Raw genomic sequence first — 24,611 nt, forward strand, 5'->3', positions numbered from 1 at the left:
TCCGCTTACCGGTTATCCGCTTCGATTCGATTTTTTAAAAGCGCTTCGACGTTTTTAAAGCGATTTTTGACGTTTCTAAAGGGAATTTAATGCTTTTTAAGCCTAAATAGCCATTTCTAACCACTACAAAGACAAACAAAGCTTTTAAGATCAAAAATATACATTTTTATTTAAATAAAATTTATTCAAAATTTATTGAAATAAAGTTTTCCACTCGACTCTACTCTACTCTACAGTTAATTTAAATATAATTTTAATATATGCAAGTTACATTAAAGAAAAATCAATTTGCCCGTCCTTTCTTTGACAAGAGAGTCTACTGCCTCCTGCCTCCTGGCGCCGGCCATGTCCTGGAAGGACTTGTGGCGGCCGCGTCTGCTGCCGCCGTCGAGGGCCGCCTTGAGGTCGTTGTGCTGGGCATCGTGGTACCTCTGGTAGTGCACCTTCAAGTTTGAACTTGATCCGGGCTGGGCTTTGAGTGTCTTTGAGCACTTGGTGCACGTGGCCTTGCTGTCCACGACCTTGAAGAAGGGGGCGATGTGCCTCCACTTCTGGCTGAGGCTGGAATTGTCTGTGTCCATTGTCACGTTGATCTCAGCCGACTCGATTGAGTCCAGCGACATCCTGCTCTCGCTGCGCGCGAGCTGAGGGGTCAGGGCGCAGAACTCCTGACTGTCCTCCACGTCCCCCATCATGTTGACCGCCGGGTTGTGGATGTCGCTGTGCTGGGACTGCTGGTTTGCGTCGCTCGTGTGCCTGTCCCTGGCACTGCCGCTGGGCTGGAGAGTCAGAAATCTCTCCATCTTGACGTTATTGCCGCTCTAGCGTCCAATAAAATATTCAGTTTTCACTTATTATTCACTTAAATAAATATTCACAATTCTAGAGTAACGGCTCAGGCTAACAGCTGATTTGGCGAATCGCGATGCGCTTTAATTTTTCAGTAGTCCGCTTATGCTTATCCGCTTCGGTTTCCGGGGGTTGTTCCGATTCGCTTATCCGCTTCGAAAACGTTAGTCCGCTGCAGCGGATAAGCGGATAAGCGGACTTTCGAAGCGGACCGCCCACCTTTGCTGAACACACCCCCGACGTTCTTGAGGCCTGAGACTAGATCTACTGTAATGTATATACACAGAGAAGATAATAACATGACCCTTACTGCCACCCCCGTTCGGAGTGGGTGTACTCGTGGATGAAGTCAACAAAAACCTTGATTGAGGTTTGCTATCCATCGTGGGATTCAAGAAGAAACGGACGTTTCAGGGGTTAACACGACTTTCAGGCGACTTCGTCAGAGGAGGCATTAAAATACAAAATAATATTATAAAAAATAAAGATAAAAAAAAAGTAATTAATATAAAAGCTGAAAAGAGGAAGAAAAAAGTAAAGAGGAAGAAGAAAGAAAAGAGGAAAGAGAAGGCAGGAGAGAGAAGAGGAAAAGTGAAGGAGAGTGAGGATAAAAAGGAGAGGTAAGGTAGATAAAACAATAAAAATCCATACAATGTCCAGGCTTATGGAAGAGCTACAACATAGAACAAAACTAGAACGCCACTCAGTAGAGCGCATACTCCCGCCGTGCGTTTAGTTGGAATAATACGTTTTGTTTAACATCCCCTCTCCCCAAAACAATAAATGAAAGAGAAAGTAGGCCCGAACTGTCAGAGAATTTATTTTGATATAACGGGTGTCTCAAAATAGATGGAACCCATTAACATGATAATAATTTATTACTCAGACAAGAAACTCCAAAAAAGATTACATTTCCTGGAAGCTGATATGATAACAATTAAAAAACTAAAGATTTGAGGTCTCGAGCTCAAAGGATACATTTATTAGAGCACATGTTCCAAATAACCGCCTTTGCACCTTAGACACACTTGAAGCCGACGAGCGAAGTTGTCAATCACCCTGACACACTCTTCCTTCCTGATGGCACGAATCTTCCGGGTGATGGCCACTTTCAGTTCAGAAATGGATTGAGGACGATTCTCATACACGTGGTCCTTCAAGAACCCCCAGAGATAAAAATCTGGGGGGTTCAGATCGGGTGAATGCGGAGACCACTCGGGTTCGCAGCGCCTGCTGATCAGCCGATCAGGGAATCGGTGGTCCAGCCACTCCATCGTGATGTTGGCTGTATGTGGAGTTGCCCCATCTTGTTGGAACCATTGCACATCTCGATTCACGCCACGACGTCTCCCAAGTCCCCTCCAGAACTTGTTGAGCACCACAATGTAACGCTCCTTTGTGACAGTGACTGCCTCCTCGTCTGCGTCTTCAAACCAAAACGGTCTGATTATGCCATGTTTTGAGATGGCCGCCCAGGCCGTGCATTTCACAGAGTGCAAGGGCCTCTGAAGCACCTCGTCTGGGGCTTGTGTGCCCCAGAACACATTGTTCTTGCTATTGACATGCACACAGAGCAAGAAGTGTGCTTCGTTGCTGAACCAAACATCATAAAGAAAGTCAGGATCCTCTTCGATCTTGTTCTCGAACCACCGGCACATCACAACACGTTTTGCCATGTCAGCTGGTGTGAGTTTATGCTTTATCTGGATATTGTATGGGTACAGCTGAAGATCCTTGATCAAGATTCTTTGCACTGACGCACGTGAAAGACCCAGCTCTTGGCTACGTCTTCGGATGGACTTTTTCGGGCTCCTTCCGACAGAATGTCTCACCGCATTCACATTGTCAGGAGATCTTGCAGTCAGCTTCCTGCCAGAACTGGGTGTTTCTGCCTTCTTGTTGAGGTTGTTTACTGATCCAGTGGCTTGAAATTTGTGTGCCCAACGATAAATTTGGTTTTTCTGGGGATAGTTGTTGAAGTTGAACTTCCTGCGAAATTTTGCTTGCACCGTTTTGAATGATTTCGTCTCCAAATAAGTAGTGACGCAAAATATTTTTTCCTCCTTTGTCCAAGGCATTTTGATTGATAATTATTAGTTGTTATGGTCTCCTCTCTTCAAATCTGAAAAAAAAGAACAAGAACATTAATATTGGCAGAATTATTAGCAGTGACATGGGTTCCATGTATTTTGAGACACCCTGGTCTTCTATGTTTGTACGGTATATATTGCAACAAAATGCTCGCATGATAGCATTTTCAACTAGAACGCCACTCAGTAGAGCGCATACTCCCGCCGTGGGTTAAGTTGGAATAATACGTTTTGTTGAACATCCCCTCTCCCCAAAACAATAAATGAAAAAGAAAGTAAGCCCTAACTGTCAGAGAATTTATTTTGATATATCTCGGAATTAGAGGAGAAAAACATCATTTAAGAATAAGAATAAAAGCTTTAATGCAGTAAAACAGAAAAAATCTTTCCCAAAAAAATTCCCCAAAAAAATTCCTGGATCCGGAATAATATCCTGAGCTTCACCAAAAACGAATCAATTCTTCCTTATCCCAAGCGCAATCATCGCACCAACTTTCATCCAAATCCGTTCAGATCTTTTCCAGAGATCCTGTTCACAAACACACGAACACACACACACACACACACACACACACACACACACACACACACACACACACACACACACACACACACACACACACACACACACACACACACACACACACGGACGGACACGATCGAATGCATTACTCCCTGGCGGGAGTTATAAACCTGAAAATCGCAGAGCCAGAAACAGAATTATGTATTTGGTCTGGGAAGCCCATGCAAGGTTTCTTCTTCTTCAGCTTCTCACAACTCTGGGTGAATATGCGATCTTTTAAACAAAAGTTGGAATTTTGCCAAATCTGTTTTATTCGTTTGTTAATATACCTCAGCCATTGACAAATCTGGAATTATAATTTCATTTGAGGTTTAAATTAACCTGGGAGATTGTGTCAAACGATGCCTGCAAGTCTGTAGATGTGATAAATAATTAATCGTCCACAGTCGAAGACTGTTCTTCTTCACGCAATAACAACTTCTAGCTTCCAGACCGTACATCCAAGCATCTTCAAATTTTGCACACTTGTTACTCTTCATGACTTCTACTGCAGTATGAAGTTTCACGTCGATCAATGAAGTGGTTCAACAGATATAAATGTTTTTATTATTTGCGTTTAATTAACGATGTCTGCCAAACCACGTGACCTATCGCAAATTCCAAAAGGACATTTTAGTAGACTGATATGCTGAACAGATCTGTGAAGTTTCCCCTCGATTGGATCATAAATGAGGGAGGAGCTAGGTTTTAAAGGTTTGTGCTTAAAAACGTCATAACTCTGAAACCATGTGATGCATGACGTCATGCTCGCTGACGTTTTTGTTCGTCATGGGTATGCGATTCTGCCTGCAAAGTTTGGCCTCGATCTGTTCAGGCGTTTTGGAGAAAATTGGATTTTAGTGTTTTTTACTCAAAACAATATGGCGGCCGAACCACGTGACCTGTGACATCATAATTACCATTAAAATATTCTACAGACCGAGTCCCTCCTATGGTGAAAATTTGCTCTCAATCGGTCCAATTATTGCAGAGAAAATGGTTTTTAAAGGAAAACAGAAAAAAAATTCCCCAGAAAAATTCCCCCAAAACATTCCTGGATCCAGAATAATATCCTGAGCTTCACCAAAAACTAATCAATTCTTCGTTATCCCAAGGGCAATCATCCCACCAACTTACATCCAAATCCGTTTAGAACTTTTCCAGATATCTTGTTCACGAACACACAAACACACACACACACACACACACACACACACACACACACACACACACACACACAAACACACACACACACACACACACACACACACACACACACACACACACACACACACACACACACACACACACACACACACGCGCGCGCGCGCGCGCGAATGCATTACTCCCGCAAAAGAGAGGGTACACCAACAGCCGGGTATAGGGACAAATGGAGGGAGATTTGGAGAAATAAGGGATATGGGGAAGAATAACGGCTCGGGGAGAACACAGGGGTGAACAAGATGGATACACAAGAAAACTCTCAGGAACAGGTGATGTGGATGGTGGATGATCTGAGATGGTGGTGAACAGCCATCTTGAAGCCATGGAGGGAAGAATGACATTGAAGAAGTCAGTTCCAAAAGCAGTTAAAAAAGGAGAAAGAATGAGTGGAAGTGAGCAGTGATTCTGGGAGTTACTGGCAGTTACCTACTCGAAGGGAGTAACTGGTAGACTGTATGCACCCTGCAGAAACCTCGGGGGAAAAGGGGGCTATGAACAAATCATGGAAAAGGCAGATGGTGCAGGACCAGAAAAGAGACGGTATAAGGCAGAAAGACCACCAACATGTCTGCGATGTGAAAGTGAAACAAAGTCAAATAAAAGGGAATTTTAAAAAGGAGGTCTGAGTGAATGAAAAGTGCTCGTCGATCCTGCGGAGGAAGGAGTGGAAGGGAGTGGAAGGAAACGTGCCAATCCTATAGATAAGGCTTTGCACTTTGTGCTTGCAACTATGCGTGGTGCTGAAATGGAGAGATACCTGACTACCATATAGCATTCTAGCTAGAAAATGCTCAGCAAGATTGAAGTGTCGAGCAAACAGTTTTGAGAGGCCTGTGCTGTCAGTTCGTACATTGAGCAAGTGTTCATGGACATGATTGTGGCGTCTTCACCTGCTTTCACTGGACAAATAATTTCATAGACAACATTCGCATAGGGTCTGTAAAAGTGGTCTGTGATTTAAATACTACCTTTGGGTCTTCAGAGGGAAGTACTTATCTTGGTGAAAAGGCAGGTGTTACAGCGACTATGCGAACACTTGAACGTTCCCGGTAGGAGGTCGAAGGGTAATAATGCTTTAACCAAAAAATTTCCCAAATTTCCTTCTCATGTGAAGGAGATCAAGAGGCAGTTTTATTAATATTCTGTAAAAGCTTGAAGTTCCACTGGATGATGTTCCTGACTGGAAGGTTGATGTGATGGTACATCAATGTGAACGGGATAATTTCCTCAGTTGTTGTTTTTTTCTCAGATTGTACAGCCACCTGTCTGTGTGTTGTGGGCACATTCCAATGCACTGGCCACAATGGAGGTGGGAAAGGCACGTTCAGAGAAGAACTTGTACATCTCATTTGACGCCTTACGACTTCAGGTATTTTTTGTAGTGTTAATCATTCATGTTACAAACGTTTGGTTGCTTCACCCTTCCCCTTCCCCAACCCTGCTTTTCGTTTCTGCTTACCTTCTTCTTTATTATCTCCACCACCAAAGGTGGATGGGAGGTTATGTTTTCACCTATCTGTCTGTCTGTCTGTCTGTCTGTGAGCAGGATATCTCAAGAGGTTGTGAACGGATTCAGACGAAATTTGGGGGACAGGTTGGGTGTGTGACAAGAACGAAATGATTAGATTTTTGTGGAAATCCAGATCCGGACACCATAATTTCTAAGTGATTCTTTACTATTGAGAGATAAAGCCAAAAACGATATATAGCACGATATCTCAAACAGTTGTGGACGGATTCAGACAAAACGAGGTGAATGAGTTGGTTAGGTGACAAGAACATGCCAATTAGATTTTGGTTCAGGTCTGAATCCAGATCCAGCCTATTAGTGGGATACAAAACGTAAGCTATTCAGCCCGGAGGAGGTATGCACTCGACTGAGTGCCGTGCTTGTTTCTTCCATTTTATTATAATTATTTAAAAAGCACAAAATATTCTGTCATGAGGCCGAATCTCTGGGTCTATTACTCTTGCATCGCATACAGGTCGGTGGCCGCTCTGTCTTCTACCGCCTCATTTCTGGTCTTGTGGGTAACTGGTCTGCTCTTTCTGAGCTCCGTCCCCCACCCCCAGGGTTCCACTGGGCATACGCAGTCTGCCAGTAACCCCTACTGGTGAAACCCCAAACTTCCAGAATCACAGCTCACCTCCACTATTTTGTTCCTCTTTTTTTTTGCCTTTATCGAACCTTAACGAGAAAAAGTAATTTCATTTATCTCATTAAAATAAGCCTTAGGATTGGCAGTCAGGAGGTAGCTTGACAAGGACTACCGGAGCTACCAAGTTTACACTACAGAAAGCGCACTCGACTATTTGGCGAAATGTAGATTGTCTGACAGATTGTCTCTGACATGACATATGTAGATTGTCTCTTACTAGTCAGGGCCCTTAGGGATATTTTGGTTCAAATTCTTCCAAAAGCATCAAGTTTGGCGCAGATGTTGCCCATGCCATACTCTTTCGATTTTTGACGGGCGCCAAGGGCGGTATGATCCGGGGACCATACCGGTCCATCCCGCCATGTCACCTGACCTATGACGTCATAATTAGGATATGCATCCAATCACATGGCGGGATGGATTGTTACGGAACGGAATTGGGACCAATTGTTACGGAACCCAACGTCGGCCTCTGTTCCCCTTACCGAGGGGGGATTAATCCCCTCGTCTCTGACTGACCGACGGGGTCCCTGACGCTGCCCAGCTACCTCCGGAAAGGCAGGTGCACAGCCCCGTTCGTACCGCGGACAGATGTTAATTGCCGAGCGGTTTTAGCGACCGCAGCACGAACTATTAACAAAGACTAGACCCGAGCCTGAACGTTGGCCAAAGTACAAAGTATAAGTATAAGTATAAGTTCAAAGTATAAGTGGTCAAAGTTCAAAATGAATCGATCGAAAAATGAAGGCAGGGATCCATTTTTAAGGTTTTCATAAAATCCAATATGGCCGCCAGGTCACATGACCTATGACATCATATTTATGACATGTATACAATCATGTATACATGAACCCGGATCATGATCACACAAAAATTTAACACAAGGATATGGCATACAGTTCATAAAACATCAAAATCCGTACCTTTGTAATTAGACTGATGAACTGCATATGCCTGAAAATTATGAAATAGACATGTAAATATTTCCTCTGTCAAAAATAAGGTCAGAGTTCGATTACCCAACCTAGAAACATAAAATGGTGAACCTCGCGTAAATCTTGACAAAAACCTCAAAAACCGACATGTTTGACTCAAAAATTACCTTTAAGATGACGTTGAGGGTTGACCATGACCTCGAATCATCAAAATAACATCATAATTGGATTCCTCGACCTCGAAAACCCCTGAAAAGTGGCATCATACATGATTCCAACCCTTTTGGTTATTTAACTGATTTTCCTCTAATCCGGGTGGCGGTCATTTTGTATTTCGCCAATATGGGGCCCCCGGGGGGGGGGGGCGCCCGTCTTGGCGCCCGTCAAAAATCGAAAGAGTATGGCATGGGCAACATCTGGGCCAAATTTGGTGCTTTTGGAAGAATTTGAACCAAACGGCCCCAAAATATACCTAAGGGCCCTGACTATACTCCAAACATCAAGGCTTGGATTAGCACAACCAAACACAAAGCTGCCAGTAAAAATAATTAAAGAAAGAAATGGTATGCTCGTTCCAAGAACCATGTTGGTGCTCGATCAGAAAATTATCAACATACTTACGGTATCCAGTTCTTCTTCATCAATACCGGTCAAGTCAAGGGTCCCATCCCCACTTTCGCACCCTAAAAATAAAATAAAGAACTTTAAAACTCCACAGCCTGAAAATATATGTATTATAAAAGAACAGTGTATGTCCGACCCTCTATGTTCGTTTCCTCTGTCCTCTCTAAATTTACTTCTGAATCCTCCATTAGTTCCATTCGGCCCAGTCAAAAGTAGACATTTATCAAAGCTTTTGCCACGGCATTCTGCTGGGTGGGACTTGAAGCCCATCTGTCACAGGATTGTCATCATCGACGTGTATTTGATTAGTCAGGGTTTGGTTTGGTGTTGTTGTTGTTAATGATGTATAATTCTCCGTCCTATCAAATCCGATGCTATCCCAACACCCGTCTCTGATGGGTGTATCCTCTGGTAATAATATAAAATGACCAAACAATTTAATAAGATATTGTACACAAAATGGGAAAAATGTTGAAAATGAGCAGACAATAATAAATAACTAATAAATTAATAAATAGCGTTACCACCATCATCTTCAGTGCACTCTACAATTGACTCTTTGAGGCCCAGACTGGCTGAGGTAGGAAGTGGTCCAAGAAGCGCCCTGAGATCTGGACCGCGACGACGGTGCAACATTGTTGGCTCCGGTTCTTCGTCCTCAACAACTTTGTCAGACTCTGCTACACCGTTTGGAAGATGTTCGAACAGCGAGTGAACAAAATCCTCATCATTCACATTCAATTGATCATCAGCCTGCGCACCATCGCCCAAAGCCGTAGAAGACTCTGGAAAGGAATGTAACAGACAAAAGGAGACAAAGTATGAAAACATCATAGAATGATCAAAATTACCCATCATGTCAAACTTGTGATAATAAGTGACTTGAGAGGTTAAAACATACTGCTTGCTCATGTCCAAACAGCTCACAAAACACTACTACAACAAGTTTGTTCTGTGTGTACACTATTATGAAAAAACTACTGGAAAACGTCATTATGCTTAAAGAAAACGTGCCGGAGGCATTATGTTTTCAGGTTGTCCGTCTGGCTGTCCGTCATAGGTTTTCGTTACCGCGATAACATGAGAACGGCTGAAGGGATATTAGTCAAACTTGGTGCAGGTATGTATAATGAGGTAAATATTAAATGTTTCGATTTTGAGCTCATGAGGTCAAAGGCCAAAGGTCAGAGGTCATGTTAGGTGAAAATCCTGTTACCGTGATAACTTGTGAACCAGTGATGGGATTCTCACCAAATATGTTACACTTATGTAGAATGATGTAAAGATGAACTGATTATATTTTGGGGTCAAGAGGTCAAAGGTCGAAGTCTGTAATATGTCTATAACTTGAGAACGGCTGAAGTTATCTCATTCAAACTTGGTACAGGTATGGATGATGATGTAAAGGTTAACTGGTTAGATTTTGGGGGCAAAGGTCAAAGTCTGTAATTGGTCTATAACTTGAGAATGGCTGAAGGGATCCAATTCAAACTTGGTACAGGTATTTATAATGATGTAAAGATTAAATGATTAGATTTTGGGGTCCCGAGGTCAAAGGCCAAAGGTCATGTCAGGTAAAAATGTGATAATTTGTGAAGAGCTGAAGGGATTTAAATTAAAACTTGGTACAACTATTATGATGATGTAAACATGAAATGATAAATTTTAGGGGCAAAGGTCAAAGGTCAAAGTCTATAATATGTCTATAACTTGAGAACGGCTAAAGTGATATAATTCAAACTTGGTACAGGTATGTATAATGATGTAAATATGAACTGATTAGAATTTGGGGCCAAGAGGTCAAAGGTCAAAGTCTGTTATAGATCTATAACTTGAGAATGGCTGAAGTGATCAAATTCAAACTTGGTACATATGCATAATGATGTAAAGATTAACTGATTCGATTTTGGGGTCCCGAGGTCAAAGGTCAGAGGTCATGTCAGGTAAAGATGTGATAACTTGAGAACAGCTGAATGGATTTAAATCAAACTTGGTACAAGTATTATAATGATGTAATAATGTGGGCGGAGGCATATCAGTCAACATCGTGACATCAAAGAGTATCGTTCTAGTTTATTTCTTTGTTTTAAAACAAACTAATCGGATAAATTGACTTTCTTCTCGGTGTGCAATGTTGCACATGCTACTCTTTCCATAGCAATTCAACTAAGTATGATACCTTATAACCTGCTCACCATCTACCTTATGAACAACCTTTGAACTCAAAGGCTTTTCATCCCTTTCAGGTGTCTAGAGAAGAACTGAAGCTGGTATGATATCTGGACCAAAGCTTTCAATGAATGTGTCTTGCATTCTTACAGCATAACACCATGAACACCACTGCGAATCCTTCAATTCATTTTGTGACCAATCTTTTCAAGAAGTACAGTCCCATGAGTTTTGGGGTCTCACCAAACAGCCTGCCCGAAGTTAATCCCATTTCTAAGCTGGTCTCCAAGGCCAAACAAAAGAAATTGCGTGTATTTCACAAAGAAAACCATAACTAGTCCTAGCACCTGGTGTGCTAGGACTCCTTTTAAATTACATTTCAACTTTTGTTTTTGGAAACTTTTGAAGGTGGATGTTTTGACACCGTGGATATTGTCCATCAAAAGGCTGAGCTATAGGTATTGGCCTTCATTAAGAATCTTTGGCTTGTATCTTATTTTGCTCTTCAATGTCATCTCGTGTTAATCCTAGAGATCAACCTATCCCCTTACCAGAATTGATTAACCATACCCTACTGTGATAACATCCAGTTAACATGTAACCCACGATTCATTTACCTTTTCAAATGCAAACTTTGAACACTTACACCTCCACCTTTTTCGCAATTTGGGGAATCAAATTTTTATTTTCGTCCAACAATAAAGGTCAAGATACACTTGCCAACCTTTACCTAATTTATTGTACAAAACGTGAATTTCTGGGTTACAAGGGACAAATAGTTTAAGTGTATGCCATCCCATAATGTGTCACGTACCACAAGTGTTTTATGGGAGAAAAAAACGGACTTTATAAAATGATGGTTCAAATTTGACCTTAACTGGTGTTACATGATCTTCCCCAAACCCCGGTCACGGTGTACCTCCGAGCCCCGAGAGGAGTCACGGCAGAAAGATGTGTTATTCTGTATGTCAAAGATCAATGGTGAAACCACACCAATTGTTACCAACAAACAAATATTGTATTAAGATCACACAAGAATAACAGTACAACAACAATAGTAATCAATTGTACAACCAATATATTTTTCCTATGATGGTACCATCAGGTTCGTACAATATAACTCACTGTGCTCCAAGTGAGCGAAAAGAAGAATTCCCCAAGGTCTCTATTCCGGCATCAAGCCAAAGTTGTTTCCGGCTTCAAGCCAAAGTCGATCCACTCCAGTGATCGTCCGTACGATGTCGTATCGAGACCAGAATCCCGTTGGGTTGACAGTTACACTGCCAAAGATGGGCGAAGGTGTCCTAGAGAAGCGACTGGGAAATCACACCCTCGGGTATGGACGTTCCACGGCTCCCGATCGGCGAACCGCAGATTTCCCACTCAAAAACCACGTTACACACACACACACCAGATCAACGTCTGAATGCAGTGAAAATGGTTGAAGCGAAGTGAAAAACCTTGAGCGATGCGCAAAGCGCGCGAGTCAAAATGGCTGACGGCCCATTCTCGAGGCGTAACGGCACTACGATGATTCTCCTCGGAATCAACCACAAAACCTGTCACGCAGGTTGATCTGTCACAGCGATAACAACTCTGTCGCAGGAATCCCTTTCCCGGGAAACCCAAAGTTCACTCGTGACCTTCGTTCGCCAATCGTTCGCTCCAGACCTCGAAGCAGCTCGGCTTCTTGTCCGAATCACTCGCTCCGCATTCTCTTCCTCCTCTTCCTCTTTGTCGTCGTCCGGTTCCAGTTTCATTTAAAACATTAACTTTTTTACCTTTTGAAAATAGTAATCTCTATTTCCCTCAAACGACAACAATAATAGTACATGGAATCAAAAATGTTTACAGTGGATGAAAACCACAACAACGGAAGTGACGAATCCGTAACACTGGCGTTCATAGAACGCTTTTTTCTGCGTTCATAGAACGCTTTAATCACTTTTTTCTGCTTCAATGCACACCCTATAAATCAAGATGGTGGCAAAAGAGATAAAGTCAGTGGAACAGTGAACAATTATGAAGTTTCTAATCTTTATAAAAATACATTTTTACACCTGTTGAAATTTACAGACTAGCTGAATAGCATAGCGATTATTGCCTCTCAAGGACACCTGTATTTATAAGAGCACCTTGGAGGGCAAAAATGTTTTTAATGAACAAAGTAATTAAAAGTGACATCCTGCACCTGCTACGTGTACATCCCAAATAATTACACATTGAAGACATGCGAAAGCTTTCACTTCAATGGAACAGGTGTGTGTACATTGCTAGAGAATAGCTTGAAAAGTAGTGCCAGTGTTATTTTTTTTAACTATGCATATATGCTTAGTTAAGAGTATAAACCAACGTCCAAGTGAATCAGCACTGTCCAAAAGGTAAAGGGGATGGAGCTCAGCTATGTGAGAGCTCAGAGGGTGAAGATGTCTTTGTAACCTGGCTAATGCATGCAGCCTTTTTTATATTGAACAAAAGTTGTACACAGTCCCAAGAGCCATGCTCTGTCCAATATGATAGGATGTGTATACCCACATTAAGCCAAATTGATACATATTAACATGAGAGAAGTAGAACCGCACTGTTCGACGTTGCAACGTCGACCGACGCCCATATTAATTTCATAGTACAGGCAGTCCCCGGGTTACGAACGCCCGACGTACGAACGCCCGTACTTATGTACCGACCTCCGTAAAGCCTATTATTTTTTTGAAAAAATGTTTTTTGATTTTTTTTTTTTTTTTTTTTTTTTTTGTGGTTGTATACAGAATTGAGGCTCGTGAAAGAGCTAACATTTATCACACAGAAAAAAAAATCAACCAGTCACACAAAGTATATAATAAGGGGAGCGGTAGACAAGAGAAATATGAGAAAAGCTCTGTTCAAGCCACCCTTGATGTTTACTTTAAGAAAATTGACCAGCACCAGGTCCATCCTCTCCAGCACCAGGTCAATCCTCTCCAACACCAGGCCCATCATCTCGGAGAGATATATCAAGGTATGATCGTTTCAAGGTTTGCAAGACATCAATTGGAACGAGAGTAAGTGTTAACCTTTAATCATTATCTTTTCTTTTCTATCGAAACAGTTTAAGAAATGTTTATTTCATGTTTTTTATACCTATAGATGTTTTAGGTAAAATATATACTATATACTAAGACAAACATTTGACTAATTGACGCTAGATGTGAACCGTACGTAACTGTTCCGACTTACATACAAATTCGACTTAGACAGACTTAAAAACGGAACTCGTTCGTAACCCGGGGACTGCCTGTACATACTTGTACCAAGTTTGATTTAAATCCCTTCAGCTGTTCTCAAGTATCACATTTTTACCTGACATGACGTCTGACCTTTGACCACTTGATGTCAAAATCTAATCAGTCAAAATCTAATCTAATTAGGCTCACAAGTTAGCGCAGTAAGAGAATTTTTTTACCTCACAGGACCTCTGGCCTGTGGAAAATCCAAGAGTGTGCAATTTAAATGTCCCTGCGATAATAACTGCAGCGTGGGTACAAAGTGCCAAGACTTGAAGCCTTAACTTAATGCCTGGAATGTGTGAACAATTTCAATAACCTTTGATTGAACCGGGCCATTTTGGATAGAATGAAGAGTTGCAATCCTTTCACTTCAACACTATTTGAGAGCATGCTCTCCCATCCAGTCGAAACTGGGCAAGTGTGGCTAGGATGCTGTTATGATAGATATACAGTGCATTCAGAAAGTATTCAGACCCCTTCACTTTTTTCACATTTTGTTATGTTGCAGCTTTATGCTGAAATCGTTTAAATTCATTTTTTCCCTCAACAATCTACACTCAATACCCCATAATGACAAAGAGAAAACAGGATTTTAGAATGTTTTGCAAATTTATTGAAAAGAAAAAACTGAAATATCACATTTACATAAGTATTCATACCCTTTGCTATGACACTTGAAATTTATTTCAGGTGCCTCCCATTTCTCTTGATCATCTTTGAGATGTTTCTACACCTTGATTGGAGTCCACCTGTGGTAAATTCAATTGATTGGACATGATTTGGAAAGGCACACACCTGTCTATATAAGGTCTCACAGCTGACAATGCATATCTGAGCAAACACCAAGCCATGAGGTCGAAGGAACTGCCTGCAGAGCTCAGAGACAGGATTGTGTCGCACAGATCTGGGGAAGCCTACAAAAAAATCTCTGCTGCATTGAAGGTTCCCAACAGCACAGTGGCCTCCATAATTCTTAAATGGAAGAAGTTTGGAACAACCAGGACTCTTCCTAGAGCTGGCCGCCCGGCCAAACTGAGCAATCGGGGGAGAAGGGCCTTGGTAAGAGAGGTGACCAAGAACCCGATGGGAGAAACTTCCAGAAGGACAACCATCACTGCAACACTTCACCGATCTGGGCGTTTAATGGCAGAGTGTCATAGCAAAGGGGATGAATACTTATGTCAATGTGATATTTCAGTTTTTTTCTTTTTAATAACTTTGCAAAACTTTCTAAAGTCCTGTTTTCTCTTTATCATTATGGGGTATTGAGTGTAGATTGATGAGGGGAAAAAAATTAATTTGAACGATTTAAGCATAAGGCTGCAACATAACAAAATGTGAAAAAAGTGAAGGGGTCTGAATACTTTCTGAATGCACTATATGGCTATTGCACTAACAATATCGATTATATGAGTCTGGCATGTAGCCTGTGTTAAGAAGAATGAACATGTGCACAGCATGAGGTAAGTAGAACAATACGACTGTGTCGCCAATATGCCTCCGCATAGTCCCACAACAACACAACAACAACAACAACATGCATTTTAAAGGCCATTTTCCCTACTAGAGCGGGGGTTAGCCCACAACTCCCACAACAGGTAGATGCTATTGTTCACTGTCCTAAAAATAAAAGAAGTTTGATTTAAATCCATTCAGCTGTTTTCAAGTATCACATTTTTACCAGCCATGACAGGTTTCACATCGATCAGTAAAACAGTTTCAGAGAAGGGATTTTTTTTAAATATCGGCTTTCAAGCTAATATGGCTGCCCCACCACATGACGTATGACCTTAAAAATGTACACTCTGCATATGTATTGGTAAGGGATCACGTTTGTGAAGTTTCGTGTTGATCGGATAAGGTTCGTTTTTCTATCCAAGATGGCTACCAAACCACGTGACTTACGGCATCATCATTTTCAAACTACAGTAGTGACCCCTAATTCCGAACGCCCCTCATCTCGAACTACTCTAATTCCGAACCGTAAATTCGAGAAAATTTTGTCCCTAATTCCGAATGTATTTCTATAACCGAACCGCCAACATAGCGTTAGCGTCGTTCATATTTCCCGCCGCGAGCGTCGTTCATATTTCCAGTGCTGAAATTAGAGAACTGTGCTTCCATTGGTCTAAAACACAGGCCATTGTTGAAAAGTGGCACCCTATTAAAGCAGTGGTTAACAGGAGCATTAACTTGTTCAGTGACGATGTGATTGACCACTTCAGAAAAATTAAGAAAAGTCGCCAACACCAGGCAACTTTGGAGAGGTGGTTCTCTAAAGAAAGCAAGCCTAGTGAGCCCCAACCCTCTACAAGTGGTGTTAAGAGACAAAGAGAGCAAACACCGTAAGTCAAGTCATCTGATGTTAGCTTGGAAGGTGCCTCACCTTCCAAGCAATAAAACCCTCTCCCTCCTTCCTCCTCTCCAGCCTCCACATGCACCATCAGAACTCTCCACGAAGGTAAATGCAGTTATTTTCATGTTAGTACATTTACTTCTTGTTTTTATTATTATTATTAGTTGATATTTAGGGCATTTACTCATCTTATTTTACCTTGAATCATGTGTATTTGCAGTTAACAGTGTCTTGATAATGGGTTTTTGGGGTCCAGGAACGGATTAATTCACTTTCCATTATTTCTTATGAGGAAAATAGTTTCTAATTCCGAACTTTTCCCAATCCGAACTGCCACTGGAACGAATTAAATTCGGATTTAGAGGTTCCACTGTATATGCAACATTGGTGTTAGATATTTGTAAAATTTCGCTTAAAAAGGGTAAGTGGTTTCAGAGATATAATTATTTAATATTTCCCTTCAATCCAATATGGCCACCACATCATGTGACCAATGATGTTTTCTTGATAATCGTTTAATCGCCATGCCTAGTCAATGACGTAAAGTTTCGAGTCAATCGATTTGGTGGTTTGGGAGGATGTTTTTTTTAAGGTTTTAGGTTAAATCCAATATGGCTGCCAAACCATGTGACCTATGATGTCATAAATTTAATCTATTTCAAGTAAAATGGGTCATAGATCATGTGCATGCAATTTGAGATTTTTAGGATAAGGAATTAGATTAAAACATTTTTGTTTGGTATACCACTTCACCTATGATGTCATCATTATCATGCTTTTGTTCCCCATTGGGAGTTCTTGGCAATGTGCCAAGTTTCAAATTTTTCCATTCAACGGTTTCCGAGACATAGTTATTTTTCATTATTTGCGTTTAATCCAAGATGGGTGCCATACCACGTGACCTATGATGTCACAATTATCATAAAAACATTCTACATGGGTGTCACTCCTACCCTGAAAGTTTTGTCTCAATTGGACATGTGGTTGCTGGGAAAGACGAGGTTTAACCCATACGGATGGACGGACAACCCGAAAACATAATGCCTCCGGCCACCTTCGGGGGCGGAGACATAGAAACGACCATTACCGGGTTATGAGCTGCTGCTGTATTGAGAAAGCAACTCTAACTGCAAAGCCTGTCCACATCCGTTGCACTCGAACTAAGCTCAACAAAAACAATAGATAAGAAAATGTAAGATTTTTTAGTGTTCTCCACATTCTCGTAAAGGGTTGTTGAAAATTTGATACCAAACGCTCAAATGGTAAAAAGGTTATGGCCTGGACAAACATACAGCCAAACAAGCGGTTATAGACCTTTACTTGCGAAATCAGACGCTGTGACCTTATCTTTTTGACCTCAAAAACAATAAGCTTCTCCCTTTTGATTGGTGAACCCATTCAGTGACCCAATATACAAATTATTTTCCAATTTCAAGTCAATTGGATGAAAGTTTATCATTTTGTGACCTTCACCTTTTGACCTCAAACAATAGGCTTCAGTGACCCACTTTGCAATTTGTTCACCAATTTCAAGTTAACTGGATGAAACGTGATGGTTTTGTGTGACCTTGACCTCAAACAATAGGCTTAAAGCTTTTGATAGGTGAACCAATTGCAAATTCTGTTAGAATTTCAAGTCAATCGAATGAAAATTGACGGTTTTAAATGACCTTGACCTTTTGACCAAATTACGATTATTCTCCACCTTCTCATAATAGAAAGCTTGTTGAAAATTGGATAACAAAACTTCGAATGTTAAAAACTTTATTATGCATGAAAAAAAAAAAAAAAACACACACAAGCACACACACACACACACACACACACACACACACACACACACACACACACACACACACACACACACACACACACACACACACACACACACACACACACACGAGAGGGCTCAATTCCACCTTCTGAAACCCACATTTAGATATAACAACCAACAAGACACACACATCTCACTGAGCCCCATCCTTAGATGACAGTCTAATGAAACGGACGCCAATGACAGGAAGCAAGTTTTGTTCACATAAAGCCCAATGTGGCAATGAAAAACAGGAAAACTATACAATCAAATAGCATTTTAATATAATTATTTCATAAAATTTTCAAAGATAAGGGTGTCGTGCATTAACAATTTTTTTCCATTTAGAATACCCAATTTACGTGAAGGTAAACAACTAGGAAAGCAAATCATCTCGTTTTTGCTTGCTCTTGGATACTTCTTCCCTCAAGCACAAGTTCTTTAATAGAAAACAGATTTAACTAAATTATAAGGTAATTCTAAATCTGCCTATCCAAAGGGGGGAAAAGCAAAATTCGCAATTCGAAATGGAGAAAGAAAACGAAATGATGAAAGTTTCCAAACGTTCAAACCATCTCAGACCTTCTTTCAGCAGTTTTGCATACAGTCCACGCACTCTCGGTCGTCTGCTCTCCAACTCCATCTCAATCTCGTTTTGAAAGCATGTTATTTCATCTGGAATGCAAGATAAATTAATATGTACACATCCAACGGCAAAACAATTCCACTCAGTTTTTAAGACCGTTTGTCATTACGTCTTCTAAGGTTTCATGGAAACTCATTAAAACAGTTTGCAGGCAAAAGATTGTCGAGAGAGATAGAGAGAGATAGAGAGAGATAGAGAGAGATAGAGAGAGAGATAGAGAGAGAGAGATAGAAAGAGAGATAGAGAGAGATAGAGAGAGAGAGAGAGAGAGGAGAGAGAAGAGAGAGAGAGAGAGAGAGAGAGAGAGATAAAGAGAGATAGAAAGAGATTGAGAGAGATAGAGAGAGAGAGAGAGAGAGAGAGAGAGAGAGAGAGAGAGAGAGAGAGATAGAGAGAGATAGAGAGAGATAGAGAGAGATAGAGAGAGATAGAGAGAGATAGAGAGAGAGAGAGAGAGAGAGAGATAGAGAGAGATAGAAAGAGATAGAGAGAGATAGAGAGAGATAGCGAGAGATAGCGAGAGATAGAGAGAGAGAGAGAGAGAGAGATAGAAAGAGATAGCGAGAGATAGCGAGAGATAGAGAGAGAGAGAGAGAGAGAGAGAGAGAGAGAGAGAGAGAGAGAGAGAGAGAGAGATAGAAAGAGATTGAGAGAGATAGAGAGAGATAGAGAGAGATAGAGAGAGATAGAGAGAGAGAGAGATAGAGATAGAGATAGAGATAGAGATAGAGATAGAGAGAGAGAGAGAGCGAGAGAGAGAGAGAGAGAGAGAATGACATATGTATTTATCTATTATAATAATAACTAGCAGTAACCCATGAAAATCACGGGCATAAATAGTGTTTATGTTCATACAAACTAACTTGTTAAGAAGTGATTATTACCATAAATCCACATATTTAACTTGGTGCAGCATTTTAGATAACGATCGATAACTGGCTGGCCAAAAGCCGCAGCTCGCTGGCATCAGCACACAGGCATGCTTCCACCTTGCGGTTGTTGTTGTTGTGTAGACTGCATATCCGCTTGTAGTCTACTTGCCAAGCCTATAGAGCCCTCTTGTGAACCCGGAAATGTTGAGTACCCCAACGTTTTAAGTTAGAAATGTACAGTATGGGTCCCCAGCACTTAGAAACTGCCGGATGCTAACTTGCATATGTTGGGCAATTAGCAAAATTAGCATTAATAGCATTAACCCTATCAAACATAGGCCTGGGACACTGAAATTTCTGTTTCGCTCTATTGCTCCGTTTGAATGCTTCGTGTGAGCAAACTATTTGAAGGATCTGTATGAAATTTGGACATAATACACTTAGACAGATATGCTTTCCGTGAGTGTTCTTATAAAAATTTCCTGCGATCAAAATTTCATGTGAAAAAAGGGATGTAAAAGCCGTGGATTTTTTTTCACCCAACATGTTTTTGCGCGGTTAGTGCCCCTACTCTCATGTTGAGCTACAGTTTCAATGTTAGTGTTTATTTGAACAGATCGTAACCTGGCACGTTCAACGCACTAAGCCCCATCTCGCTAGCTGCTATCGTTTTTGAGATATTGAGTATTTAGATTAATTTTTAGTTTTTTTTTGAGTATTCAAAATTTGCAGTACCAATAGGTGCACACATAATTTCTGTCTGACAGTTATGAAATTTGGTGATCTTATAGAGTTTCTGGATGCCCTTTCCAACAGTGTATTTAGAATTTTGCTGCGACAGAAATGACGTCATTTACGAAAAATTTACGAAATTAACTATTTTTGGGATCACCAAGTGACCATAGGCTCTGCTAGGGTTAATTAGAATAATCGCTTGTATTGACAATATTTCATGTATGTATGTAGGCTGGTGCCTCTACAATAACTTTTTTTTTTCTTTTTTTTCCAGGTTGGCACGGCAGGGAAGAAATGCCTATTCGCGCCCTGCGACGGCAGGGACAATGACTTCAAAACGTCCAGATCCATAGGCATAGCATCTCTACTTAATAGGAGTGAAGAGCTTGGAGATACAGCTGTACATGAGACTTTGTCAAACATCATTGCTACCCATGGTGCTACATCAGCCTCCGTATTATGTCACAAATCATGTTATAGCTCATGGTCGAGAAATGTAAAACGTAATTCGGACGCAAGTAATAGTCAGCCAGGAAAGCGAATTCTTCGCTCTAAAGTATCTGCCTTCGAGTATTCGAAAGACTGTCTGTTCTGTGGTCTCATTTGTGAACCAAAAGACCCCAAACACCCTGAAAGGTGGAAGCCAGTTAAACAATGCCAGACTGTAGACAGACAAGGTATTCCACCCTTCAGAGACGTCATCTTGTCTAAATGTGATGAGCGCCAGGATGACTGGGCTGAGGTAGTGGCGCTACGGGTGAATGGCGTCGTGGAGCTGCCTGAAGCTGATGCGCAGTATCACACCAAGTGCTACAATGACTTTAGGAAGGTGTCTATTGACTCAAGTGCAAGTGATAGTTGTAAACCAGTTGATAGCTGCTTAGCTGCTGTCATTGACCATATGAATGCAAACAAGTCGTTCACCTGGACTGTGTCAGAGTTACATGATGTATATGTAGTTAATTCCGGGGACCACTGCAGGAAGCAGATGCTATCCAACTTGTGTGATTATTATGGTGACACTATAGTTGTACTTAGGGTTGAAGGGTGCGATACTATTGTTGGCTTTAGACAGTGCGTTGGTAAGTCACTCAAACTAGTAAAACAAGCTGAAACCTCTAGTGCTGATGATGATGTCACCAAGCTTGTCAGGAGAGTGCGAGCAGAGGTCCGGAATATTCCCTTGCCCCGTCAATATGACCTTGGCAGCTTCCGACATGACAAGGTCGTTCAAGCCACAAGTCCAACCCTTCTGAAGCTTGTCTCCAGTCTCGTGTCCAAGGAAGGAAAAGTGACTAAACCATCACTTACACTCGCTCAATGCATCCAGCAGCACATCAGTAGGAGCTGGAATCAGACAACTCTGGGGCTTGCTGTCAAACTCCACCACAAGTATGGCAGCTCAGAACTGGTTCAGAACCTACATGAGCATGGCATTGTCACTACCTACGATGAAGTCCTACGGTTCCGGAAGTCAGCTGCCAAATATACTTCTGAGGACCCAGATAAGTTCCTGCGTGCAGTCGGCCTGGAGAGGCACATCGGCCCTATCCACAGTTGGGGTGATAATTTTGATCTTGTGGTCTTCACACCCAATGGTCGCCGCACGACTCATGCCATGGCCACTCAGTTTGTGCAGAATCCAGCAGGTCTCCTGTTCCCCGGAGGAGCCACACCTGATGGTAAGGTCATGTCACTGAAACTACCCCGTCTGACAAAGCTTGAAGCTGGGAAACTTAGTATAGCTCATAAGAGCAGTTTTGTCATTGAACATTACACAGGCCCCAAGAAGATGACTCCACCAGCTCTGAAAGAAGTCCCAAGAACTGATGCTTTCCAAGATGCCATCAAACAGAGTGTTTCAAGAGCACAGAAGAAGGATGCTGCTTGGCTCTCGCAGCTCCACTCTTCCCCTCTTCCCCTGGACTGGGCAGCCTACAATGTTGTGCAAGATCGCAATGGTGATGACAGTGCTCCAAAGCTGAAGACGATAAGTGTCTTTGGACCACTGCTTGACTCGCCCCCTGCCCACCCTGATACAGTGCTCAGTACCATTGCCTACTTAGACACATCACTGAGGCAGCTTGGCATGAGCCACAGTCATATCACGTTTGACATGCAGCTGTACGTGATCGCTTGCCTGATCAAGTGGAGTGATCTGCAGCGATGGTCATCAGTGGTTCTCAGACCTGGGATGATGCACACTCTCATGTCATTCATCGGCTCAATCGGACAACTGATGAATTCAACAGGTGTGGAGGAGCTAGTCGGTGCATCATTTGGAGGCCTGAAATCCATCTTCAACGGGAAGGCCTGGCCCAAGGCTATGCGAGCCTTCCGTATGGTTGTGTCTGCTCTTCTTCATGACTTCTTAGAGGAGGGAGAGAAGACTCACGAGCAGATAACGGCATTCCTGGAGAAAGCCAGAGAGCACCCCACAGGCTGGCTATGGGTGGATTGTTTCATCACCCCTACCCTAATAGCTCACAGGTTCTGGCGAGCAGAAAGAGAGGGTGATTGGATGCTGCAACAACACTGCCTTGAAGAGATGCTGCCCTATTTCTTTGCTGCCGGTCATCACCACTACGCAAGATGGATCACATGGCATCTGCACGACATACAGTACCTTCCTGCTACTGCCAAGGATGACCTTTACGCTGGAAGACTTGTGTGCCGCCACTCTGATGGTGCAGCTGCAGTGAGTGGAGACATGTTTGGGGAGCAGACATGCATCAAGCAAGGGAAGGGAGTAGGAGGCATGAAGGGCATCTCCACCAACCCTGAGCAGGTCGCTGTGTGGATCCAATCTTTCGGCATCTGCTCCTATCTCTCCAAGTCATTGGATGAGATTTACGACGATGCTGAAGCACCGGATAAGACAATGAAGCCCAACAGACAAAAAGAAGAGGGTAAAGGACAGCGGGAATTGGACGCGGAGGACCGGGCTAAAATCCTGAGAGTGCTACAGGAAAACTCCCATCCACTCACCATAGAGACCGCGACCCTCCACCATATCATAAATGGCCAGGTGGCAGATGAAAAGGTGAATGTGCAAGATGCATTGAAGATCGGACAGGACATGAGCACACTGTTCTCTTCATCACTTCCTGAGAGATTTCATGTGCCCATCTCAAATAAGGTGGTGACAATGACATTCACCAAAAAAAGAGTGAAGGTCAATGCGAAGATCATATGTGACCTTGAGGCGTTGTTTGCTCGGCTGCTGGTGGTGGGGAGCAAGAGAAGAATGGAGCTCTCTGCCCTCTTTGACTACGAGCTCGGCCCGGTCCCTGCATTCATCATCGATGAGTATGGATGCCTCAGGAAGGGTAACAAGTCTGTGATTGTCCAGCGTCTTGGAATCCTTGCCCCCAATCCCCACCCACCACATGTTGTACTCGTTGATGCATCGCAGCTCATCTACCATGTGGTGTGGCCATCGTCAGGCACTGTGGCTGACCTCGCAGCAAGCATGGGGCGCCGGCTTAATCGCTACATCACCGAAACATTTGTCATCTTTGACCGGTATGAGCAAGTCTCTGCCAAAGACAACGAGAGGCAGAGAAGAGCTGGGGAGAGCTCAACAGAGTACCGACTCTCACTGACAACCCCTCTACCTAGCCGCGACAAAGTGATGAAGAACAAGACAAACAAACGGAGACTGGGTGAGCTCCTGTGCAAACACAGCATAGGAGATCACATCAAGATGGTCAGCAAAGCAGATAGTATTGTCACTCATGACGAGGCTGACATCTCCCTCATCTCATACATGTTGGATGCAGCCAGTCGCGGAGCTGAAACTGTCCGCATTCTCAGCGACGACACTGATGTTTTTGTACTCATGGTCTATTGGTGCTGGAAGGTGGGTATCACATGTAACCTGCAGATGGAAAGATGGGATGGCACTATTCTCAACATCAATTCGACAGTAGAGAATCTCGGTGAGCAGTGTCGCTCCATCCTGGCTATGCATGCTCTCTCCGGATGTGACACCACCTCCTATCCCATGGGGAAAGGGAAGGTGTCCGCACTCAAGGCCATGAGAGTAGTACCTGATGACCTGCTTCACTTCATCGGAGAGGAGGGAGCTACTGATTTACAGATTACAGAGGCAGTGAGTGGTTTCTTCCTGGCTCTGTACAACGAGAGGGAGTCGGCATCTCTGAACGTCGCCAGATATGACATCTACCGAAAGCGCAAAACCCCCCCAGCACTGAAGACACTGCCTCCTACAGAGCGCAACGCTCTCCTCCATGGACGGCGTGCCCATCTACAGGTGCTGCTTTGGAAAGCAGCAGACTGCCCTGACCC

General features: G+C 42.5%; 1 protein-coding gene across 1 annotated transcript in view; it reads right to left on the reverse strand.

The window, feature by feature from the left end:
- Nucleotides 1–24,611, reverse strand: part of BRF1 (BRF1 general transcription factor IIIB subunit) — a 97,362-nt gene that overhangs the window by 25,991 nt on the left and 46,760 nt on the right. The window contains exons 10-12 of the mRNA XM_068130303.2: nt 18,630–18,722; nt 8,968–9,228; nt 8,441–8,502 (exon numbers count right to left, since the gene is read on the reverse strand). Of these exons, the coding sequence (XP_067986404.2) occupies nt 8,441–8,502; nt 8,968–9,228; nt 18,630–18,722 (416 nt within the window). The remainder of the gene's footprint in view (nt 1–8,440; nt 8,503–8,967; nt 9,229–18,629; nt 18,723–24,611) is intronic.

The sequence above is a fragment of the Myxine glutinosa genome, chromosome 1 (genome assembly GCF_964187855.1).
Source record: "Myxine glutinosa chromosome 1, kmMyxGlut1.1, whole genome shotgun sequence".
In the NCBI taxonomy this organism is placed as follows: domain Eukaryota; kingdom Metazoa; phylum Chordata; class Myxini; order Myxiniformes; family Myxinidae; genus Myxine; species Myxine glutinosa.